This window comes from Camelina sativa, chromosome 18, assembly GCF_000633955.1.
Source record: "Camelina sativa cultivar DH55 chromosome 18, Cs, whole genome shotgun sequence".
Taxonomy (NCBI): domain Eukaryota; kingdom Viridiplantae; phylum Streptophyta; class Magnoliopsida; order Brassicales; family Brassicaceae; genus Camelina; species Camelina sativa.
Genome location: NC_025702.1, coordinates 19,104,313 through 19,127,414, shown reverse-complemented (window position 1 = coordinate 19,127,414; position 23,102 = coordinate 19,104,313). Strand labels below are relative to the sequence as shown.

General features: G+C 40.2%; 4 protein-coding genes across 4 annotated transcripts; 2 read left to right on the top strand and 2 right to left on the bottom strand.

Moving 5' to 3' along the window:
* On the bottom strand, window positions 4,689-7,516 carry LOC104762586 (bifunctional riboflavin biosynthesis protein RIBA 1, chloroplastic). Its single transcript, XM_010485903.2, has 7 exons — window positions 7,225-7,516; window positions 6,640-7,000; window positions 6,314-6,535; window positions 5,912-6,234; window positions 5,685-5,814; window positions 5,308-5,604; window positions 4,689-5,223 (listed from the first exon to the last, which is right to left on the bottom strand). The coding sequence occupies exons 1-7, from the start codon at window positions 7,281-7,283 to the stop codon at window positions 4,990-4,992; spliced, it is 1,626 nt and encodes a 541-aa protein (XP_010484205.1). The 5' UTR covers window positions 7,284-7,516; the 3' UTR covers window positions 4,689-4,989.
* Window positions 8,811-11,223, top strand: LOC104762584 (dicarboxylate transporter 2.1, chloroplastic). The gene is made up of 4 exons (XM_010485902.2): window positions 8,811-9,716; window positions 9,964-10,277; window positions 10,370-10,818; window positions 10,905-11,223. The coding sequence occupies exons 1-4, from the start codon at window positions 8,904-8,906 to the stop codon at window positions 11,018-11,020; spliced, it is 1,692 nt and encodes a 563-aa protein (XP_010484204.1). The 5' UTR covers window positions 8,811-8,903; the 3' UTR covers window positions 11,021-11,223.
* LOC104762583 (dicarboxylate transporter 2.2, chloroplastic-like) lies at window positions 11,407-14,070 on the top strand. Its single transcript, XM_010485901.2, has 4 exons — window positions 11,407-12,278; window positions 12,402-12,715; window positions 12,863-13,311; window positions 13,403-14,070. Exons 1-4 carry the CDS (start codon window positions 11,511-11,513, stop codon window positions 13,516-13,518), a joined length of 1,647 nt encoding a protein of 548 aa, XP_010484203.1. The 5' UTR covers window positions 11,407-11,510; the 3' UTR covers window positions 13,519-14,070.
* LOC104762582 (splicing factor 3B subunit 1-like) lies at window positions 13,950-18,146 on the bottom strand. The gene is made up of 2 exons (XM_010485900.1): window positions 18,038-18,146; window positions 13,950-17,908 (listed from the first exon to the last, which is right to left on the bottom strand). The coding sequence occupies exon 2, from the start codon at window positions 17,887-17,889 to the stop codon at window positions 14,107-14,109; it is 3,783 nt and encodes a 1,260-aa protein (XP_010484202.1). The 5' UTR covers window positions 17,890-17,908; window positions 18,038-18,146; the 3' UTR covers window positions 13,950-14,106.

Here is a 23,102-nt window from a genome sequence, read left to right as displayed (position 1 = left end):
AAAAAAAAAAAAAAAGCCCATAAAGGGTGGTGGGGACAAAAGACTAATCAGAAGGAAAAAAGAGAACGCGGTTGGCTCAAACCTTCTCCCTTGACTACGGCGCTAACGGCTCTATGACAGCTGTTTGTTACTCAATCACAAGCGTACACGTGTTCGATCTTATTGACGCGTGATTGTGTAACATGACCGTTGTGTTGCGTTGTGTTGTGTCCTGACGATAAAATTATTCATTTTTATTATCTTCTGAAACGGTCGAGTTATTTGGAAGCTTTGGTTCCACGCGGACACATGGTCCACTCTGTCTTTCTTCTTTTCTTTTTATACTTTTCCTTTTTTTTTTTTTTTTTAATATGTTATAAATTTAATGATTTTACATTTCTACTCATCTAGATAATTTTAGATTTATATTAATTAAGTAATTAGTCCATATAATATGTGGTTAAATGCATAATAGTTTTTATTATTATTTCAAAAAATTTTCTTAAATTAAAATATTATTTTTTATTAACAATAACATAATCGAAGAAATATATTTTTTCTACTAAAATATGAATCTCAAATTTCTTATAGCAATTTCTTAAAATAACACTTCTATCAGCATTTTTTTGGTATGTTATTTATTATACAAAATTTAAAATATATAAGTTTTCCTATATAACAAAAAATTAACAAATATTACAAAAAATTATTACAAATTGATAAGCTATATTAATATAAATAATAATATAGAAATTTAAACATTTTCCTAATATGAGAGAATCTATGTTTATCATGTTTTATAGAGGTTAAACATTGATTTAAAGAGTTTTTTTTACTGACATTGTAAATATAAGATTGTAGTATAGTAAAATTGAATCAAATAAAATTATCAAAAAATTTAGTAACTACGTATAAAATTATTATGTAAAAAATATTCCTCATTTCAAAGTTTAAAGCAATATATATATATATATATATATATATATATGAGTTTAGCTAACCAAAATAATTAAAAAATATTAAAATTTAACAACAAAAAAAAAACATTTTTTCTTCAAAGCTAAATAGATTAGTTGGAGGAATGAATATAAGATTATTGGATAGGAGTTACATTTGAGTCAAATGTAGTTACATGTCTTTAAAAGTGAGTTAATTATATATAAATAATTTAATCTATTTTTGACTTAAAAGAAAGGAATACCAAATGGCTCAATCAAAATTTAAACTTACACATGATTTGATTGTTTTGTTGATATAAACTCAACACTCACACATAATATTCAAATTGATAATATAACTTATGAAGTGACAAACTAAATTAGTTTTCTTATAAAATTATATGAACTTCAATCTAAATATTTTTTAAAACCCCAAGAATAACTATACTTTTGGTTTTTCACTTATCAATTTAATTTATGATGCTAGATTTCATACTAATGGTTTTATCTTTAGAGGATTTAGTCAAATGGTATTTTTAAAATTATATTCTTTTCTATATTTCAGTTCCACTTAAACATGATTTCTTTTTGGAATCATTTCTTCATTTTGCTTAAATCAAAAGATCAATATTTTTTAACTAAGTTCTTTTTGTTTACAAAAACCTCAAATCTTAAATAATATAAATACTATGTTGATCTTTACATATTTATCTACTGGATCACAAAACAAACTAGACTTTATGAATAGAGTTTATAGATTTTACAAAACAAAATAGACTTCATAAATGGATAATTATAAATTATTAAAAATTATGCATGAATATGTGAGATAATTATAGTACATAATAGAGAATTAGAGATGAATCTTTTCAACTTCATGACCTTATTGTGTGGTGAATATTGTAGAAGAGTATGAAAAATAATGATTTATAAAATGCTAATCTAAAATAGATAATGAAGATAAATATTTTAAAACAGAAAATAAAAAACAATGTAAGATATACACATCATACAAACTCTAAAATTAAAATTTAGAATTAAGTTTTTACAATGATATTTAAATTAACTTTTTAGACCCATACGACAACAATAACAAAAAAATTTGAGATATAGTGAAAGAGGATGAGAGAACGAAAGAAATTTACATTTAGAAAAATGAGAGTTACAATTCTAATTTATTATTTATTTTAATATAATTGAGTGGAGAAATAAAGTTAATGCATAATTTATACTATTTCAATTTTATATTAAAGTTTGAGTTAAATGTCAAAATTAAATACTCCCTCTGTTTCAAAATATATTATGTTTTAACAAAATCACGCAGATTAAGAAGTGTTTACTTTTTAAAAGTTCAACCAATCAGAAACAATACTGCATAATAAATAATATTAACTTAATCAAAAAGTTGTATAGAAACATGAAAACATCCTATATTATGAAACAAAAGATATCTCTAAAACATCCTATATTATTAAATGGAGAGAGTATTTTTTAATTTGTTGTTTAATATAAATATTTTGTTTGTTAAAGTCATTATCAAGTGGACCAAACAAACAAGGAGAAACTGAAACTTTATACATGATTTTTGATTTTGATATCGTCGACTACATAAAATTTCCGTTACTTAACACAAGAATGCTTTTATAGTTTTATTTGATCTGATTAGTATAACTTTAGTATAACCCTGGAAAGACTTTTTTTTTTTTGTCAAACCAAAACTTTCATTTAAGCTGAAACCTCAAAAGGAGGTGAGTTCTTACAATAAGAGATAATACAAACAAAGCAACAAAAGGATAAGAGCTTTATGGGCTTAACAAAGGGATTTTTAACTTGAACAAGTTTTAAAATATTTGAGAAGTGTACTGGAATCAATGCGGATTTGTCTTTGAAGCCAAGCTTCACGAGATCTTTGACCAACAGGTGATCATGAACAGCTCTAGCAGATAACGCAGTCGAGCTTGTAAAAGAGTGTTCCACGAAGGGAACAGGTGGAGGGCTTCTCGCCAACAGGGGAGGGATAAAAAATATAAGAGCAAAGTCTTCTAATCTTCTAGAAACATACCTCATGAATCTAGCTGAAGCTACAATCGGGGTTCGCAGAGAATGGGCATCAAACCGTAACAAAACAGGTGGGTCCTCCCTCACATGAATCTCAAAGCCAAATCCACACCAAGCTTGTAGTCGGTTTGGCTTTGAGATTTATCAACAGAACCAAGCTTATAGTCTAGTGGCGATAGGTGGGGAATGGGAGCAATGGGCATAAGCAACGGTTTCAACTCCGAGGTCAGGGCAGGATCATACTTATAGTTAAGCATTACAAACATCCGACCAACGTTAAATTCCTGGCCTCGATACACATATCTAAGAAGCCAAACTAAAGCCACCAATGTTCTGCTACCGAGGGTTACTCGACTTGACCAAGCAGAGGTAATGGGTGCTAAAGAGGTTGAGCTTGATATAGACTTATCAATAACGGATCTGGGAGGGTTCAAACTCGGTTCAATGTCAGGGAGTAGAATAGTGGCTTGGAAAGCAATAAAGTACATAATGTTCGAGAAAGGTAAAGCTCCACATAGATTCAACAATAGGTTTGCATCCAATGACAAGTAAAGTGCATTATCCATATGGTTTCGAGAAAGGAATAAGCTAGTCTTATCTAAGGATAGTGTTCCTATGACCAAATGGGAGACCAATCTCACCATTATCCAGCAAACACGATTCTGAGTAAGGCTAAGCAGAGCAATGAAGAAATCAGACCTGGATATGGGCCACAGTGGCATTAATGGGCAACAATGATAAGCGAGGTCTATCCTAACAAACCATAAAGTTGCTGGTGGTGGGTGATGGGAGGAAATGTCGCCGCCGTTTTGCAAGAATGGAGGGACATGCGACGGTAAAGCATCTAAGGGAACCATCCGCCAGCTTTTGAACTCGTCGTGTGCCGTCGGCGTTCCCACTGGAAAAGGCACACCTGATGGTCTAAGAGAAGCTCCTGCCATCAACGAAAACCAGTGGGAAGGAAACAATGGTGGTACCGGTGCTAGTCCAGATCTAGAGACAAACGGTTTAGCGATGAAGTCTTGCTCGGATATAAGAGATGAGTAGCAGCTGGACTGTTGGGAGGCTTCTGTCATCGGGTTCACGAGCGGGACCGCATCCGAGATCTGATTCAGATCGGAGCTTGTAGAGCAGAGATGTGCTCTTCCGTCGGTAAAGTAACCTTTTGAGAAGAAAGTTTATTGGAAAATTGTAATTGGATTTTGAGGGGAAAAGGACTTCGAGTTAGAACAAAAGACCAGGAATAAGCTTATGTAGATTCGAGAGAGGTTAAGAAGGATTGTCACCCCCTGACGCCGACGATCAGAGGTCTCACCGGCGCCGGAAGGCATGGTTCATAAGAGAGTCTCGAGTCCCGTGCCTGGGAGCTTTTTAGGGCAAACAGTAACTTGTGATGTTAACCCTGGAAAGACTTTGAATTGAAATTTCCGAATTGGAAGCGGTGACTTTTATGGAGTTTCTTGTTAAGAGTCGTCAATATGACTGAAAATTTAAGTAACTTATTTTCTTAATCATTACACCTTTAATTGCAGTTTACTTCACTAATCATAACATCTCGGCTCCAGATGTATGTCTGTAACATGTAAATCAGAGGATCAAGTCTCAAGCTTCTCCATCGTCGGATACAAAGCAGCAAGATCATGTCAAGCTTCTGCACCTGAAATTCGGTTGAGTGAATCGGATCATGTGATGTTGAGATTAAGAATGTAATTTAAAAGGCTTAAAACACCTCCCACAATTTTTATTACGGTTTAAATGTTAGAAACAAACTTTTACAAGTAATCAACCAAAGGATGACAGACACTCTCCAAAGCTGGTCTCTTTCTTCACAAGAATTGTATGAAAAAAGTAATAATCAGATAATATTAGATTAGAACAAATGCCAATCTAATCAAGTTTCTCAGACAGATCAAACGTCTTTGTCTTGGTCTTCTGTGTCAATTTCTTTCCTCGTTTTTGAAGTATCATATCTCTATGTTTCTTAATTCGTTTCGGTACGTCCTCGTTTTCAAGCTTAGGACTCAGTTTCAGACTCAATCTTCTCCACAACATCGCCTTTGAACTTCAAGCCATACATGTGACCCATCTTGGTCCGCTTTGTCTCCAAGTATCGCTTATTCTCCTTTGTGATGAGACTTAAGAGAGGGACTCTCCCAACAATGGCCAATCCATATCCCTTCAGGCCAACGTATTTAGCTGGATTATTCGTCATCAGCTTCATTGTCCTCACGCCTAAATCCCTCAGTATCTGCATATTCAAGGAGAAGAATTAGTGAAATACCCCAACATACATGTATTCTTTCTTGGATAGTAATGCGAGCTTGGTTAATACCTGTGCACCAATCCCATACTCTCTAGAATCAACAGGAAGTCCTAATTCCTCATTAGCTTCAACCGTGTCTCGACCAGCATCTTGCAGATTGTAAGCTCGAAGCTTGTGTCCTAAACCAATCCCTCTTCCCTCATGTCCGCGAAGGTAAACCAACACACCGCGACCATTAGACTCGATCTGCTGCATCGCAAGAGCTAGCTGGTTCCCGCAATCGCACCTTGCAGACCCAAATATGTCTCCTGTGAGACATTCGGAATGAACCCTCACGAGAATCTCTTGACCGTCACTAATCTCACCCTGCCGCAATTTCAGACAAATGGGATATTAGCTAAAAATCTCATAGGACAACGAGGGACGTTCCTAAACATTGTTCTAACCTTAACCATTGCAATGTGCTCTATTCCGTCTAATATGGACTTATAGCAGTAAGCTGTGAAAGGTCCCCACATTGTCGGGATCCGAGCAGCAGAAGAACGCTCTACAAGTTTGTCGCTCTTCCTTCTATATCTGTTCTTATTTAGAAACACAAAGTTTAGATCTTTAGCTTCAAGAGAAACAGAGAGATGATAACAGACACAAAGCCTTGAAATTCACAGTCCTTTACCTGATCAAATCTGCGATGGATACAATTTTTAGGTTATTCTCAGCTGCAAATTCACGGAGCTTTGGTAATCTGGCCATGGAACCATCATCATCAACAATTTCACAAAGCACTCCAACAGGATCCAGTCCAGCTAAAACAGTAAGATCAACAGATGCTTCAGTGTGTCCAGCCCTTTTCAGAACCCCGCCTTCACGATACTTCAGCGGAAAAATATGACCTGGACGGTTGAAATCCTCGGGCTTAGAGTCTCTTGATGCAAGAGACAATATCGTTGTGGCCCGATCACGAGCTGATACTCCAGTTGTTGTACCATGTTTGGCATCCTATGAAGACGAGCAAGGAAATTAGATAATTACCCGAAGGACCAAGATCGGAGCTTTTTTGAGAGAGAGTAACACCTACCACAGTCACTGTGAATGCAGTAGAGAGCTTTTCTTCGTTCTCCTTCTGATTAACCATTAGAGGAAGGTGCAATCTCTCAAGATCATCGTCTTTCATGCTCACACAAACTATCCCAGTTCCATGTTTCACAATAAAAGCCATAGCTTCAGGTGTTGCTAATTGAGCAGCCATTACCAAATCCCCTTCGTTTTCTCTATCTTCATCATCCACAACCACCACAAACTGCAACATTACCGCCAAAACCAATCAATAGCGTAAAAACCAAACAAAACTAGAAAAAAATTGAAAATTCTGATCTTCTTGACAAAGCAAAATGAAAAACGAACCTTTCCTTGGCGTATATCTTCAATGGCCTTAGGGATAGAAGAGAAACCTGGAGTAGGTAAATCCAACTCAAAGTCATCATCTTCAGCAACAAAACCATTGGCTGGTGCAGGAGCTGAATCTGCAGCAAGTGTTCCAAGTGAAACAGGATTTGCCTCTTCTTCTTCTTCGGTCCGATCATCAATGAGAGATTCATTTGAAAGAGGAGCGTTCCCGTTGGTGAATGAGAGCAGATCATCTTCTCTAGAGATCACTGCAGCTTTAACTTTTCCAGTGTTTTTAATAGAAACTGATGATAAGTTTTTAGATGGTAAACTAACACGGTGTAGTCCATGGAGCAATGTGGTAGAGCTTTGGCTCAATCTGCACCAGAATCATGCAAATCAATAAGGCAAAACGAGTGAAGAAGCAAACAATTCGTTCTGTGAAAACAATCACGATCAATTATAATCACAAATTCTAAGGTCAACGAAACGCAATTACAAATTCTAAGATCTAAACTGCAGATTCGAATTGAATATGTTAATCATATCCCCCCTTACAAAAATCAATTAACCAATGAAGATTGAAGAAAGAAAAAAACTTACCTTGAGCGGGAAAGAGACATGGTGGAAGGAGACGATGAAGAGAGATTGATCGAAGACATTGTTTTCTATCAAGAGAAACCCTTACCGAAAAATCCAAAACTTTGGGTAGATTTCTTCTAGTCCAAGATCTCTCCCACTTAAGTTCTTCGATTAAGATAGATCGGAGGCTTTTGTGAAGGAAGATGCGCAGGGGGATGTGAGAAGATGGGTATAAGACGATAGCGATTTGCTAAGCTCTTTTCTTTTTTTAAATGGCGGCGCAAATTGGTGCAATGAAGAAGAGAAGGAAGGATTTTGATTTTATATATAGTGCAAGGAGGAGATAAGACCCAGTTGCTTGGTTGGCTCTCTTGTCTTCTCCAACCATCATCTCTCATAGCAGCTGACTTTTTTAGACTTTTCTTTTTCATCTTCGTTTTTTTTTTTTTTTCTTGTTACACATAAGTTACTGTAACTACCGTGCGTGTTGTGTATATTATGTAAAGATTAACAAAAAGGAAAACTAATTTACGTTTTCATCTAAGTCAGTACTTTTGATTCATAAATATTACATTCTATATTGTTTTTACACTAATGTGATCTAGCTAACGATCATGCTAATGATAATAACTCGATAAACATATGTACATGTTTCCCCTTTACAACTCGGAATCGGATTCCCATCATGTTCTTCTATTATGCTAGTATGGTTATGGTATGAAGAAAATGTCAAAAAAAAAAAAAAATTAAAGGGCTTGGACCTTCCAAGATTTCCAAATCAAATCAAATCTCCCAATAATTTTATAGTATACAAGTGATAACTATAATATATATAAGAAAAAAGTATAATATAATTATATGAGTGGCAGTCCATTCCCATGAGATACCAACCGCACATTGTTTATGTGTTTCCAATCCTCGCTTCTTGGTCAGAATGCCCCATCCATCATTATGTATCCGTGATTCAAGGGGGAAAAAAATATGTATATGTAGTCTAGTAGTATAAGTTTTAATTTGTTTAACGGTTTAATCATGTAATAGTAGTATAGTCTAACAAATGTGGATTCGGTGACTCTGTCCATGCGTTGTTAGTATTCACAGGTCATAACACGAATCGAAAACGATGGTGAAATCTGATGACGGGAGGTGCATTTTATATTTAACCAACAATTAAAGAAAAGCCAAACTAGTTGCTTTTAGTACCTAGAAAAACAAAACAAGAAAACTCATAAGTCATAACTGAGAAGGATCAGAGAAGATAAAAATAATTGAATTTGTTGATATGGAATAGACAAGCCTATCTAACTCATATTTCATGTTCCATCCATCCAATTTATTGATATCAGTTTGTAATTGCACTTAAAAAAAAAAAAAAAATTGAATTTGTTGATATGGAATAGACAAGCCCATCTAACTCATGTGTCATGTTTCATGTTCCATCCATCCAATTTATTGATATCAGTTTGTAATTGCACTTAAAAAAGAAAAAGAAAAAAGAAAAAAAAAAACTGATTCGGTTCAATAGAATATGGTTCCGGTTCGAATAGTCCGGTTAAAATTGAAGAACCGAAGACTATTTTTTTTTAGATTTCAGTTTTAATTTCACTTTCATCACATCCACTCATCATCGTCTGTAGTTGTTACTCACCGGCGAGAAACACACACTTCGACGTCAGTCTCTCTCTTTCTAATCGCCGGCGATGGAGAGTTTCGCTCTTCACTCTCTCTCCACCACCGCCACTTCCACTTTACTCTCTCATCACCATCCCTCGCGTCTCTCTCTTCTCCGCCGTACCTCCTCGAGATCTCCGCCTTCAACGATCTCCCTCCGATCTCACTCCGTTCAACCTCTCTCCTTCCCTCTCCTCAAACCAATTCCCAGATTCTCCACACGAATCGCCGCCGCACCACAAGACAACGCTCCCCCTACTCCTCCTCCTCCTCCTCCATCAACTCCGTCTCTTCAATTGCCACAAGGAGCAAAACTCGTCCCTCTGATTCTCTCCGTCTCCGTCGGTCTCATCCTCCGATTCGCTGTCTCTGTACCGGAAGGAGTCACACCACAAGGCTGGCAACTACTCTCGATCTTCCTCTCAACAATCGCAGGTCTCGTCCTTAGTCCTCTCCCAGTCGGAGCTTGGGCTTTCATCGGCCTCACCGCTTCAATCGTCACCAAGACTCTCACTTTCTCAGCCGCTTTCTCGGCTTTCACAAGCGAGGTCATCTGGTTGATCGTTATCTCTTTCTTCTTCGCTCGTGGATTCGTTAAAACTGGTCTCGGCGATAGGATCGCTACTTACTTTGTCAAATGGCTTGGTAAGAGTACTCTAGGTTTGTCTTATGGTCTCACGCTTAGTGAAGCTTTGATTGCTCCTGCAATGCCTAGTACTACCGCTAGAGCTGGTGGCATTTTCTTGCCTATCATCAAGTCTCTCTCGCTCTCTGCTGGAAGTAAACCGGGAGATCCTTCTTCCAGGAAACTAGGGTCTTACCTGATTCAATCTCAGTTCCAGGTTAGTCCGCTTTGAATCATTAGTTGACTTATCACATTTCTTGTCTCGAAATTTCGAAATTTGATTCGCTGCGTGTGATGTGATTAGTTGAGATACAAAGTTTGCATTTTTTTTGGGGTCCAATTTGCGTCTCAATCTGAGGGCTGCTTTGATGTTATGTGTTTTACTCCAGCCATGTCTCCTGCAGTGTCTACCATCAATACCGAACCTTTTAATTTTCCTCTAATTCTGTTTTGATATTTGACAGTGCGCCGGGAACTCTAGTGCTCTTTTCTTGACTGCTGCAGCTCAGAATTTGCTGTGTCTCAAGTTAGCTGAGGAGCTTGGAGTAGTGATCTCAAACCCGTGGGTTTCTTGGTTTAAGGCCGCTAGTTTACCCGCTATCATATCACTTCTTTGTACTCCATATATTCTCTACAAGCTTTATCCTCCCGAAACCAAGGACACACCGGATGCTCCAGGTATTGCTGCATTAAAGCTCAAGCAAATGGGCCCTGTCACTAAAAATGAATGGATCATGGTCGGTACAATGCTTCTTGCTGTCACTCTTTGGATCTGCGGGTAAAGTCGTAGATAACTCTCATGTTAATTTGTATCAGTAACGTTGGTTAAAAAAAATCTGAGCATATACATGGGTTAATTATCATATTCAGGGAGACCCTCGGAATACCAAGTGTTGTAGCTGCTATGATCGGTCTCTCCATACTTCTTCTGCTTGGTGTCCTCAATTGGGACGATTGCCTAAGCGAAAAATCAGCGTGGGACACATTAGCTTGGTTTGCTGTCTTGGTGGGAATGGCAGGACAGCTCACAAACCTCGGTGTTGTAACATGGATGTCTGATTGTGTAGCCAAAGCTCTCCAATCTCTCTCATTGAGCTGGCCTGCTGCGTTTGGACTTCTCCAAGCGGCTTACTTCTTCATTCACTACCTTTTTGCAAGCCAAACGGGTCATGTCGGAGCGCTCTTCTCAGCTTTCCTTGCTATGAATATAGCAGCAGGTGTTCCGGGGATTGTAGCTGCACTTGCTTTAGCTTACAACACCAATCTTTTTGGTGCTTTGACTCATTACAGTAGCGGTCAAGCCGCTGTCTACTATGGAGGTAGGTATCTAAATATCATCATCCAAGAACATAGCAGAGCTCTAATAATCTCTTAACTTTTGCGTCATTTTTTTATCTTCTTGCAGCGGGTTATGTTGATCTGCCTGATGTATTCAAGATTGGATTCGTGATGGCGACGATCAATGCGATAATCTGGGGAGTAGTTGGAACTTTCTGGTGGAAATTTTTGGGTCTCTACTAAGGAGCCCCCCCCCCCAAGAAGAAGTTGTTTCTTGAAGCTTTTGCAAAGACGGATACAATTCTTTGTTGTCCTCATTCAGTTTGAAGGCTTCATTTGTTTTTTCTACTTGCAATTAGAGAACCCAAACAATTCTTTGCCACATAGATATACACAGATCTCTAATCTCGAATTCTTTCTCTTATGGAAATATCGTATTTCTTCTTCTTTTCAGAGCAAAATTCTTGAAAGTGAAAATAAGTTAAGCTCCACAAGCATCACTCTCATAGTTGTCCTTGATGATATGATCATGTTTTCGTATGGTACACCCCACCAGTTTTGTTGTTGTTATTCAATTATGAATAACGAGGAAAAAAACAACAACGTTATTAAAAACGTTTTCATAAATAAAAAATGTATATACAACACAACCATTGTAAAAAACAGAGGAAAGAATAAAATATTAATTTCCTTCCACCGCCGAACACAACTAAATCGGCGAACTCAGCCGGCGATGGAGAGTTTGGCACTCCTCCGTTCTCTCTCAGTCTCCACTTCTTCATCAGCCACACATCCCTACTTCCGCCGTTATCATCCCAAATCGTTATCATTCCACTCATCCCCAACCCTCCGATCACTCTCCATCTACTCCACTCGATTCACACTCCACGCCACCGCCTCTTCCTCGCCGGAGAACCAGACCGAACCTCTCCCTTCTTCTTCTCCGCCGCCGCAACAGCAGCAAGGAGCGAAGCTCATCCCTCTGGCAATCTCAGTCTCAATAGGTCTCATAGTGAGATTCATAATCCCAAGACCTGAACAAGTAACCTCACAAGGATGGCAATTACTGTCAGTGTTCCTCTTCACAATCTCAGGTCTCGTCCTTGGTCCTCTCCCAGTAGGTGCTTGGGCTTTCATTGGCTTAACCGCTTCAATCGTCACAAAAACGCTTCCTTTCTCTACCGCTTTCGCCGCTTTTACAAACGAGCTCATCTGGCTTATCGCCATTTCTTTCTTCTTCGCTCGTGGTTTCATCAAAACTGGTCTCGGCGACAGGATCGCTACTTACTTTGTGAGATGCCTTGGCAAAAGCACTCTTGGTTTATCTTATGGTCTTGCCTTCTGTGACATGCTTATGGGTTTGATTATGCCCTCTACCATGGCTAGAGCCGGTGGCGTTTTCTTGCCCGTCATTAAATCTCTCTCTCTCTCCGCCGGAAGCTATCCCGGAGACCCTTCTTCCAGAAAACTCGGTTCTTTTCTTATTCAAACCCAATTGCAGGTAACAGAAACCAATGGATACTCAAAGATTCAATTTTTAAAAAAATCAGATGAGTGATTTGTATTAGCTTTGGTCTTACGTCTTAGTTTAAGGGTGTTTTGATGTTGCTCTGTTGTGTGACAGTGTTCAGGAGCTTCTGGTGCGATTCTTCTGACATCAGCTGCACAAAACTTGTTATGTCTCAAACTAGCCAGAGAAGTTGGTGTTGTAATCTCGAATCCATGGATCACTTGGTTTAAAGTGGCGAGTGTTCCTGCGTTTGTTTCTCTTCTTTGTACTCCTCTCATCATCTACAAGCTTTATCCTCCTGAGCTGAAACACACACCAGAAGCTCCCGCTGCAGCTGCTAAAAAGCTTGAACGATTAGGTCCCATCACGAAAAACGAATGGATCATGCTCGCCTCTATGGCTTTCACCGTCTCTCTTTGGGTTTTCGGGTAAGGTTTCTTGCAGCAAAACAAAATGCATTAGAGTATCATCTTAGAGATTTAGCATAACTTACTTATAGAGCCGTCCTGATCTGATACCAGTCTACGTTTTATAAGAAAAACCAGTCTACATTTTCATCCAACTATTTCTTGCAGAGAGGCAATAGGAATAGCAAGCGTTGTATCCGCGATGATCGGTTTATCAACGCTTCTGCTGTTAGGAGTCATAAACTGGGACGATTGTCTCAGTGACAAATCAGCTTGGGACTCGCTCACTTGGTTTGCGGTTTTGATTGGTATGGCTGGACAGCTAACGAACCTCGGTGTCGTTGCTTGGATGTCGGATTGTGTGGCAAAACTGCTACAATCCCTCTCCCTGACTTGGCCAGCTTCTTTTATTATTCTCCAGGCTTGTTATCTCTTGATCCATTACCTATTTGCAAGCCAGACTGGTCACGCAGGAGCACTCTATTCCCCTTTCTTGGCGATGCAAATCGCTGCGGGAGTGCCAGGGGTTCTAGCAGCACTTTGCTTGGCTTTCAACAACAATCTCTCTGGTGCTTTGGCACATTATAGTGGTGGACCAGCTGCTTTATATTACGGAGGTCCGTTTTCTTCTTTCATCTCCTTTCGTTATTGTGAATTAATCGACCATTTACATTTAAACACTTTTTTCTTGGTCTGGATCTGCTGCAGCTGGATATGTAGATCTGAGAGATATGTTTAGACTCGGGTTCGTGATGGCTCTTGTACAAGCGGTCATCTGGGGAGGTGTTGGATCTTTTTGGTGGAAATTTTTGGGTCTCTACTGAATGGATTATACAGAACCGAAACTAGTCCCTGAGCATATCCGACCAAATACAGAAAACTATAGTTTCGGCTTAAGGGTATCAGTTGAAAAAAATATCTGGTAATTCGAGATCACTGCGAAATACCAAATTTTTAACTGAATATAATAAAAAAATGTTAACCTTAGAACTTGAAACAATGCATCCTGTTTTACATCCTGAACCGAAACTTCAAATTGGTCCAATTTCAGTTACATTTCGGGAAGAAACCAAAGTTTTGCACAAACTGACACAATATTATACAGGCGAAGGGCCTAATTTTCACCGGAGACTCGCAGTATGAAAAATCTAGAAGCTCTGCTTATATATAGTCTTGAAGATTTCTACGTTATTTCCTGACCCTGCAGCTGTAATGCATAACCAATAAATAACATGAAACTAAAGTCAATAAGAAACACCATAAAGTATGAGCATAGGTTAAAAGAGAAAAGAACCGCGTTTTCGAGTTTTATACAAAGTAAACCTTTGCGATAAAAGCCAATACCAAAAACTACAGGAGACTAGAGAGTATTAGAGTAACATAGAATCCAGAAAGATTCACAATCTTCCCTTTCACACAAACATAGTTAGCTCTGGTCGGCTAAAAACATTGTTCTGCTCATCTTCAAGCACCGGGTAGGCAGCAACAAGCGTGTCCTGAGCACCAATGTATAGAGAATTGTAAATCTTCCAGTACACTTCTCGGACTTTACGTGCTGGATGAAACAAACCCTGCAAACAATAGTTCAGAATTACAGCTGCACCTAATGCAACTCGCATTCCTTCAATGGCTTCCATCACCGCGTTAATGACGTGGGGAGATGTCTCAAATATGTTGGGCCAAATGAAGTTAAGCAAGTGAACCAAAGCGTCTTCACATCCCAAACCAGCTACACCTAATGCCATATGTTTCACGGCTGACGCGGCGGTTTGTCTGTGAACCAAATCTCTGTCCATGAGCGCATCCTCTAGCAACGGTGTGACTGCGTAAATGTAATCTTTGCCCATTTCCCCAATGTACTCGAAGAGGAAGGAAAGAGATTTCAGAACACCATTTTGGACGTTTAGCTCTGGAACACGGTACTCATTCATCAAAGCAGGTAAGACGGTGAAGGGAGAGCATGTTTCAGCGACAATGGCGATGGCGACTGTGGTGCAAACACGGTTCTGACGTTCTTGGACTTTGAGGTTGTTCAGTAACGTGGCAAGAACGTCCTGTGGTCCAATGGCTTTGGCGATGTACCCGAAAGTGTTGACCGTGGCACGACGAATACCTTTCTTATGAGCCTTGAGCATTTCGAGAAGCTCAAAACAGATTCTCATCCATTCTCTGGCTGGAACAAACTCAGCACCACGATCTGCAATCCTACCAACCAGGTCGATACAATTCTCTTGCACTTTCTCGTGTCTGTTCTTCAAAATAGGGGTCAGTCTCGGAAGCAGATCCTTAATAGGAGGAGTCATCTTTGTCATACCAATCACATTGACTATAGCTTTCAAAGCTCCAAGAATTGATCCCAAGACTTCTGGGTACTCTTCTCCAAGATATTCATACAAGACAACACCAAGATGTCCCATCAACTGTTCCTCTCCACATTGCTTCATAACAACAGCAATTCTAGAAATCAGATCAGCAGCTTGTTGTCTGACCTTTGCACTCTTGTTGTTTAATCGCCACTTGATGGTACCACATATCTGGGGAAGATAAGGCTTTACTCGCTGACCAAGAGCATTCACTACAGCACCAAATCCATTAAGCATCACATTAGCATCGTCACTAGTCTGTTCTTGGAAAGCATAAAGAATGCCATCTATAAGCAGTTCCTCCAATCTCGAATCAATATCAGATGCTCCTAAGTTTGTGACAACCTTGTCAATGGTTTCCATAACCATACGTCGATATGGTTCACTCTCATCCTTGAGATCTTCAACAACTCTTCCCACAATATCTGCAACACCAACCTTGTTCGCAATCTCCACGGTAGTTTCAACAAGCTGCTTGTAGTTTCTCCTTTCCAGAGCCATTCTCCTAACCCAGAATTGCTTGAAAAACTCAGGCAGAATATCACTGCGAATATAATCCGGTTCAACACCCTCTGTACTTACACACTGTTTCACCACCTTGAGGACAATCTTCTTCATCTCTTCATCCGGCGACTGGAACTCACGAATCAATATAACCATCACCTCTTTTGTATAGTAGCTCGCATATATAGCATCCATCAAGGGGATGATAAAACCAATCGCCTTCAAGAAAGCAGCTAAAACTTTACCACGGTGTGACCTAATACCTTTCCACAAAGGCTTCAGAACAGAATCAAAGCTTTCAATACCATATGGAGCAGCAGCTTCAGCAAGCGCAGCCAGTGACAAAGCGGTAATAGTCCTAACCTTCTGGTTTTCATCGCTGAGACCATGTTCGATAATCTCTACTAACGACCTTAAGTGAGGCAGGACGGCACAGCCAATTAGTATCGCAATCTGCTGAACAATCTTAATTCCAGTGTGCCGTGCCTGCCATGACTTTTTACTCTGGCACACGGCTTTCAGGAAAGGCAAGAGTGCTGGGATTCCAAGAGCTGAAGCCACCACACTGAAAGCTCTCGCTGTGGTGTTCCTCACATATTCATCGATGTTGTCAATATCAGGACGCATAGCTGCAATCATAGTGGCTAAACCAGCTGCTTTGCTAAGGTTAGAAATAATCTCTCTCCCTTCTACACGAGCATAATAGTCTTCATCAATCAACAAAGGCTCAATAACAACAAGGATTTTGTGGACGTAAGGCCTTACCATCTCATCGAGTTTGTACAGAATCCTATCAATCACTTTGACCAAAAGATGCCTCTCTTGATCTTCCAAAGTGGGTTGCATGAGCAATGGCAAAATTTTATTGAATAAAGGACCAGCACCAAGCTCACGAGCCTTATCAGTAAGCTGCCTCAACGCTGTTTTCCTCTGGGCAGGAGTTCCGTTTTTAACCTTTAACAACAGTTTCATTATCTTGCGTTCTTTCTGCTCTTCAGGAGTCAGCTCTTCTTCGTTCTCTTCATTCAACAGAGAACCAAAATACTGATAATCCTCTGGTTTCATAAACGGCAAACCACCAGGAACCTCTTGGGGCACATCAAACTGTTGCCCGCGGTTTTCCTCGGGAATGACATAGCCTGGAGTTGCCATGGGTGTCGGGGTTGCCTGAAGTTTCCTCGCAGGGGTTCTGATGGGAACATATGAAGCAGGCGGATCCAAAACCTTATACCCATCTTTAGGAAACATGGCATCAAGCTCTTCATCAGACAATGGTCGGTTTCTCTCCTCGATATCCTTCTCCCACCTTTTCATATTGTGCATCTCGGGGGTCATAGCACCACCGAAAATTAGCTGACTCGGAGTGGGAGTAGCCATATCAGCCCCACCGATTGGGGTAACACCAGGAGTGTAAGCTCCACCAGGAGTGACACCACCCATAGGTGTAGCACTCCCCATAGTGGCTGGAGTTTCGTCCCACCTTGAACGTTGGCGTTTAGGGGTAGGTGTGGCAAGCCCTTTTGGAGTACCGTCCCAAGTAACACCTGAAGGAGTTGCGCCGGGAGTAACACCACCATCAGAATCAGTCACACGACCAGGTGTAGGAGTTTCGTCCCACCTGTTCCTTCGTCCAGCAGATGGTGTGGCATCAGAAACTCTCCCTGGAGTTGGAGCATCCCATCGTCCAATCCCTGGAGCTGCATCAGTCACATCCCAATCTGAACTTTCTGCTTTAGCTTTCTTTGAAGCAGAACCTTCTTCTTCAGGGCGATCCCACCTGTTTCTCCTCTTGGAAGAAGGAGGAGGAGGAGGAGCAGAATCCTTCTTCTGCTTTACAGCTTCTTCTTGCTCTTTCTTTTTCTTAGCAATAAGCCTCATGGTTTCCTCTCTCTCCTTCTGCAAAGAAGTCTCCTGCATATGGTCCGCGTAAGTTCGAACACTCGGATCCGGCGTATTCTCACCCATGGCAAACGCATCAACTCTATCAGGAGAAAGAACCCGATTAAGTCTCCTATTCCTGTAATCACCCTCACGTTCGGCAATACTCTGCCTAGGTCTAAATCCCAAATCGTCATCTTCGTCGTGAGGACGAGCCACGTCGTCGAGAATGGCCCTAGGAGCAGTGTAAGACGCGAGACGCTGAGCCACAATGGAACCAGTGGTGTCGAGATTCGGATCCTCTTCATCGTTAGGCGCAATAGAAGACAAGTAGGTTGCACGGTCTTCACCTGCGTATAGATCGCGATCGAAAGTCAAAGAAGTGAGAGAAGCTTCCATGTTCCGTCTCTCCTCCTGAGTTTTAGCGATCTCTGGATCTAGATCCGCCATTATCGATACTCAAACGAAGCTTTCTCCAACAAAATAAACAAAGCAGTAGTAAATCAGAAAACAAAATCGAAACCGAATCAAATCAAATCAAATAAGAGAGGGTAAACGAATTGTTGTGTATCGAAACGAAGATAGGAGAAGAACTCACCGTTTAATCGGAACTCGTCTGCGGATGATTGTGAGAACGTACAGCGCGATAAGAAGAAGAGGAATTTAGGGTTTATCCCAGACGACAGATAGAGCCAGAATAAAAACAATAAAAGATAGATACACTGTATATATATATTGGGAGATCAAACCGACCAATTGAGGGAGTCGGTTCTTAGTTTGGGCTGTATTCATAAATTGGGTTCGTTATAAACAAACAAATCTCAAAGGCCCAATAAAAAACACCAACTACCGATATCCATATATATGTATATACTGTAATGGTTGTCACTTGACGTAAACTATAGAACTGAGCCGCTAAAACAAAATTATGTACCTGATAAGTGATAATGCGAAACTTTGTAATTGACTCTAAGATCCGTAAAACCAAATATATCTTCGTGTTTAGACTCTAATCACTCTTAATTATGTGATATTTGAATATGATAAATATAGTATAATAGTAATATTTTCATCGGATCATCCCAAAATATATTATTTAGAAAACATTCTTTTATTGTTGAGTAAATCTGCGTAAAAGCTGTTTACTTCATTGCTGCGAACCTCCTTATGTTGCCTAAACTTGAAGATGAAAAGAAAGGTTTCTTTCACTCCCAAGTAAACAAAAGACTCCTTACGATTTCCCAATCATTAACATTCTTACACATTGTTACGTTAGGCGGCAACAACGTAATTAAACAAGGACACGACTAAGATGATTGGGTTTTAAAATGCGGATAAAATTGACTACAAGTTAAGTTTAACTGTTTTTTTAATAGTGAGAACAAAAAAATAAACTATACTGTATATATTTCCATTTGTAAAAAGTGAACGCTTTGATAAATTTCCCAATCGTTAATAGAGTGCTGAATACTGTTCCACACAAGCCAAGCTTGTTTTAAAAAATCTGTTGTGTCGTCATTCTATATTAAAGTGTCTTTAATTTTAGCATTATCCTCACTAGCTTGGCTATTCTTTTTGTTTAACTCCTGATATAGCCGAAAGTCTGGATCCACTACAACTTAATCAAGTTTGTTAATATAGATTATTGATACAAATGGCAAGTTAAATGTCATGGTCGAAATCATTGTATGTGAAACTACTGGAACAAGAATTCATATATATAAAAGTTATGTATTGGGAAAAAGGCGATTTTAAAAGCGATTTTGGCGAAACCCTAATTTAACCTTTCTGCCGTCGGTTTGGCCTCACGCCGCCGTCGAGAAATTCTCCTTTCTCCCTCCTCTTCCTTTCTGACCCAATGGCGAACAAGGATCCTCCGGATCCGTCCACTTCGATTCCAGATCTGAATCTAGCTCAATCTCTCATCCCATCGACAGAGACTTCGGAGGTGCTAGAGGCTCAAGTTCAGATATCTTCTGAGGTGCTAGAGGCTCAAGTTCAGATATCGGATCCAACTATTACTCCTCCAACCGAGATGGTTGAAACTCCACCAGTCATCGACGATACAACACTACAATGGGCAGCGCGTTCGACCCAAGTTTGCGCAACCTAACCAAGGCGGTCCAACCGACAGTAATGGAGGATGGAACTCCTAAGGTCCGAGCTCCGGCAAGTGTAGTATTAAAATCTGCAGACACTTGGAAAGATCACATAGTCGCTCACTTTCATAGTAATCCTCCACCAGCTGGTAAGATTTTTGTGGATCTAAACCCCATCTGGGGTAAGGAGGGTCGTATTAACATTAGGATTCTCCCTAATGGATTGGTTCTCATTTACATTCCCTCGGAAGCAACTCGTAAATGGGTAACTGAGGTTGGGTGTTGGCAAGCTGGGAACTGCTTATTCAGGGTAACGGCTTGGTCTCCAACAGCATCACTCATTCCCGTCAAACTAGTTTCACTTCCAATATGGGTAATTCTAAAGGACGTCCCGCCTCAGCTTTACTCGCTTCCGGGCTTAAGCACAATAACATCGGGAATAGGAGAGCCACTACACACGGAGAAACATCAGCTTCCTCCTCTCTCAGTGGACACGAGAATAAAAGTTGAGATATTTCTCAAAAAGGTTCTCCCTCAATCTGTGCTCGTAGAGGATGATGATGGAAATGAGGTTAGGATTTGGGTTGAATATCCTCGTCTGCCTCCCAAGTGCGATTACTGTGGAGAGTTTGGGCATTTATACCATCGTTGTCCTACTGCACCATTAATCAGCAGCAAGTCACCAATCATTGAGCTGAAAGATCAAAATACTTCCAATACCCCCACTAGTATTGGAACGGAGTTAGCTCCTAAGATTCATGTGGAGAAAACTAAGGGGACAGATAAAGGAACACCGCCACCAAATGCAGTCGAGACAGAGGTTCCTGCATTCATGTCTCGGAGTAAATCCTTGCCTATTGCTCAGTCAACTCATGTCTACATAGATTCACCTCCAGCTGAGCCTCCCAATGAATGGAAGATTGTAACACGCAGATCAAAATCTCCCAAGAAGAAAGGAGCGGCACATAAGAAAGATGACAACTCAGTTAAAGATCTTCCCTCGAAGAGCAGAGCGGGAGGGAAGGCAGAGGAAAGTAAGGCTGGACCCTCAAAATACCTTGAATCTAATCAAGTCAAAGCAAAGCTTGTGAAGGATCAAAGATCAGGGAAAGCTCCTAAGAGTGGGAAGAACGCCAGCAGTGGACGACCACCAGTCAGGGGTCGTCCCAACCATCATCCTTGAAAGCTTAGCTTTCAACCTTTTGCACACCGTCGATGATGAGTACGATTTTTTGTTATAATATACGTGGACTAAATACCACTCAAAGACAGCAAGAGCTCAAAAGTTGGGTACTGTCTAAAAGACCTCTGTTAGGAGGCATTTTGGAAACACATGTCCAGGAAGCAAATGCGGACTTCATAATGTCAAATACTTTCCCAGGGTGGAGGTATGACATCAATTATTCTACTCAAGCAAGGAATGGAAGAATATGGATTATTTGGGATCCCTCTATTAATGTTTTCATCTATAAGAGGACGGAGCAGGCAGTTATGTGTGGAGTGTTTGATCCTTCGACAAACCAATCATACTCGGTCACCTTTATCTATGCCAGGAATAACTTAACTAAACGACGTGAATTGTGGGAGTCGTTGGATGAATGGCACCATTATAGCACTCAGCAAAACCATCCTTGGATTATACTCGGTGATTTCAACCAAATCCTCCATGCACATGACCACTACTCTCTCTATCCTTACACTCTACCACTTCAAGGTATGGCTGAATTTCAGAATTGTATTGACAACTGTGAGTTAGTGGAGTTGACTAGCAGAGGCGCCGATCATACTTGGTACAATGGGCAAGGATCCAATCCAATTACTCGCAAACTGGATAGAGTTCTTGCAAATGAAGCATGGGGAGCAGAGTTCCCGCAATCAAACGCCTTGTTCGATGCGCCAGGTGGATCAGACCACTCTCCCATTCTTGTCACCCTCTCTTCGGACTTTGAAAGACGACTCATACCATTCAAATTCTACACATTTTTTACCACGCATCCAGATTATGAAAATTTATTGGGTACTGTTTGGTCTCAGGAGGTTATGAGAGGATCAGCTATGTTTGCTTTATGTCAAAGGCTAAAGGCGGTCAAGATGGGGTGCAAGTCACTAAACAGAAGAAGCTTTAGCAACATCCAGGCAAGAACTGCAGAAGCCCATGATAGACTCACTAGTGTGCAAAACCTTATTCTGTCATCACCAACTCAGGCTTTATTCCTGGAGGAGAAGGAGCTCAGGAAACAATGGCTATTTTACTCGACGGCAGAGGAGTCTTTCCTGAAACAGAAGTCAAGAATAAGATGGTATGCGGAGGGGGACTCTAACACGAGTTTTTTCCACAAGTCAGTTAAAGCTCATCAAGCGAGGAACAGGATTTGCTCTCTTATGAATGACAACAATGAAAGGATTTTAGACAAGGCACAACTTAAGGTCATGATAGAGGACTATTATAAAAAGCTCCCAGGCACAAAAAATGATTCAGTTCAACCTCTATCAGTGGAGGAAATCAAAGCTCTAACCCCTTTCAGATGCGATGAAGATTTGGGGACCAAGCTGCGAGCAATTACTTCTGCGGAGGAGATCACTACAACTCTCTTCTCTCTGCCAAGGAACAAGGCGCTTGGACCTGACGGATTTACCGCAGATTTCTTTATAAATGGATGGGAGAGGGTAGGACCTTGTGTAATTGAGGCGGTAAGGGAGTTCTTCATCACTGGTAAACTTCTGAAGCAGGTAAATACCACCATATTGGCTCTAATACCAAAAAAGGTGACCTCAGAGAAACTGGGTGAGTTTAGACCAGTGTCTTGCTGCAACACAATATATAAGGTCATATCTCGTATACTTGCCAAGAGGCTCAAGCTTTTCACCAACCTGGCAGTTCAGAGGAATCAATGTGCATTTATAAAGGGGAGGTTACTATGTGAGAATGTTCTTTTAGCAGCGGAGCTAGTCACTGATTTCAACAAAAATGGGCCTGTTACAAGAGGATGCCTCCAAATTGATATATCAAAGGCTTTTGACAACATCGAGTGGGAGTTCCTCATTAACATTCTCAAAGCCTATGACCTACCAGAGGTGTTTATGGGGTGGTTGACAACTTGTTTCTCTTCTCCTTCCTTTACGGTTGCACTAAATGGAGAGCTAGTAGGGTACTTCCAAGGTNTCTCTCTCCTAAAAACTCTAGGTTAAATAGCATACAAGTAGAGAAAAATGAGGAAAGATTCCAAATTCAAATCTCCCTATTAAAAAGCAATCTCAGCCATTNAACAGTTTCAAGCCTCATCCTCTCTGTGTTGATCCTCTCATTACACATCTCAGCTTCGCAGATGACCTTCTAGTCTTCTTCGATGGCACAGAATCCTCCCTGGCTGCAATTCTTGATGTAATAGAGAATTTTAAGGTAATATTTGGACTAGGAGTCAATCTCGCTAAATCATGTCTGTTCCTCGATGGAAATGACAGAAATGACATCAGTGGAATAGCTTCTCGGCAAGGATTATCACATGGAGCCTTACCTGTACGTTACTTGGGAGTTCCACTGATTACTCAGAAGCTCTCTCCGAC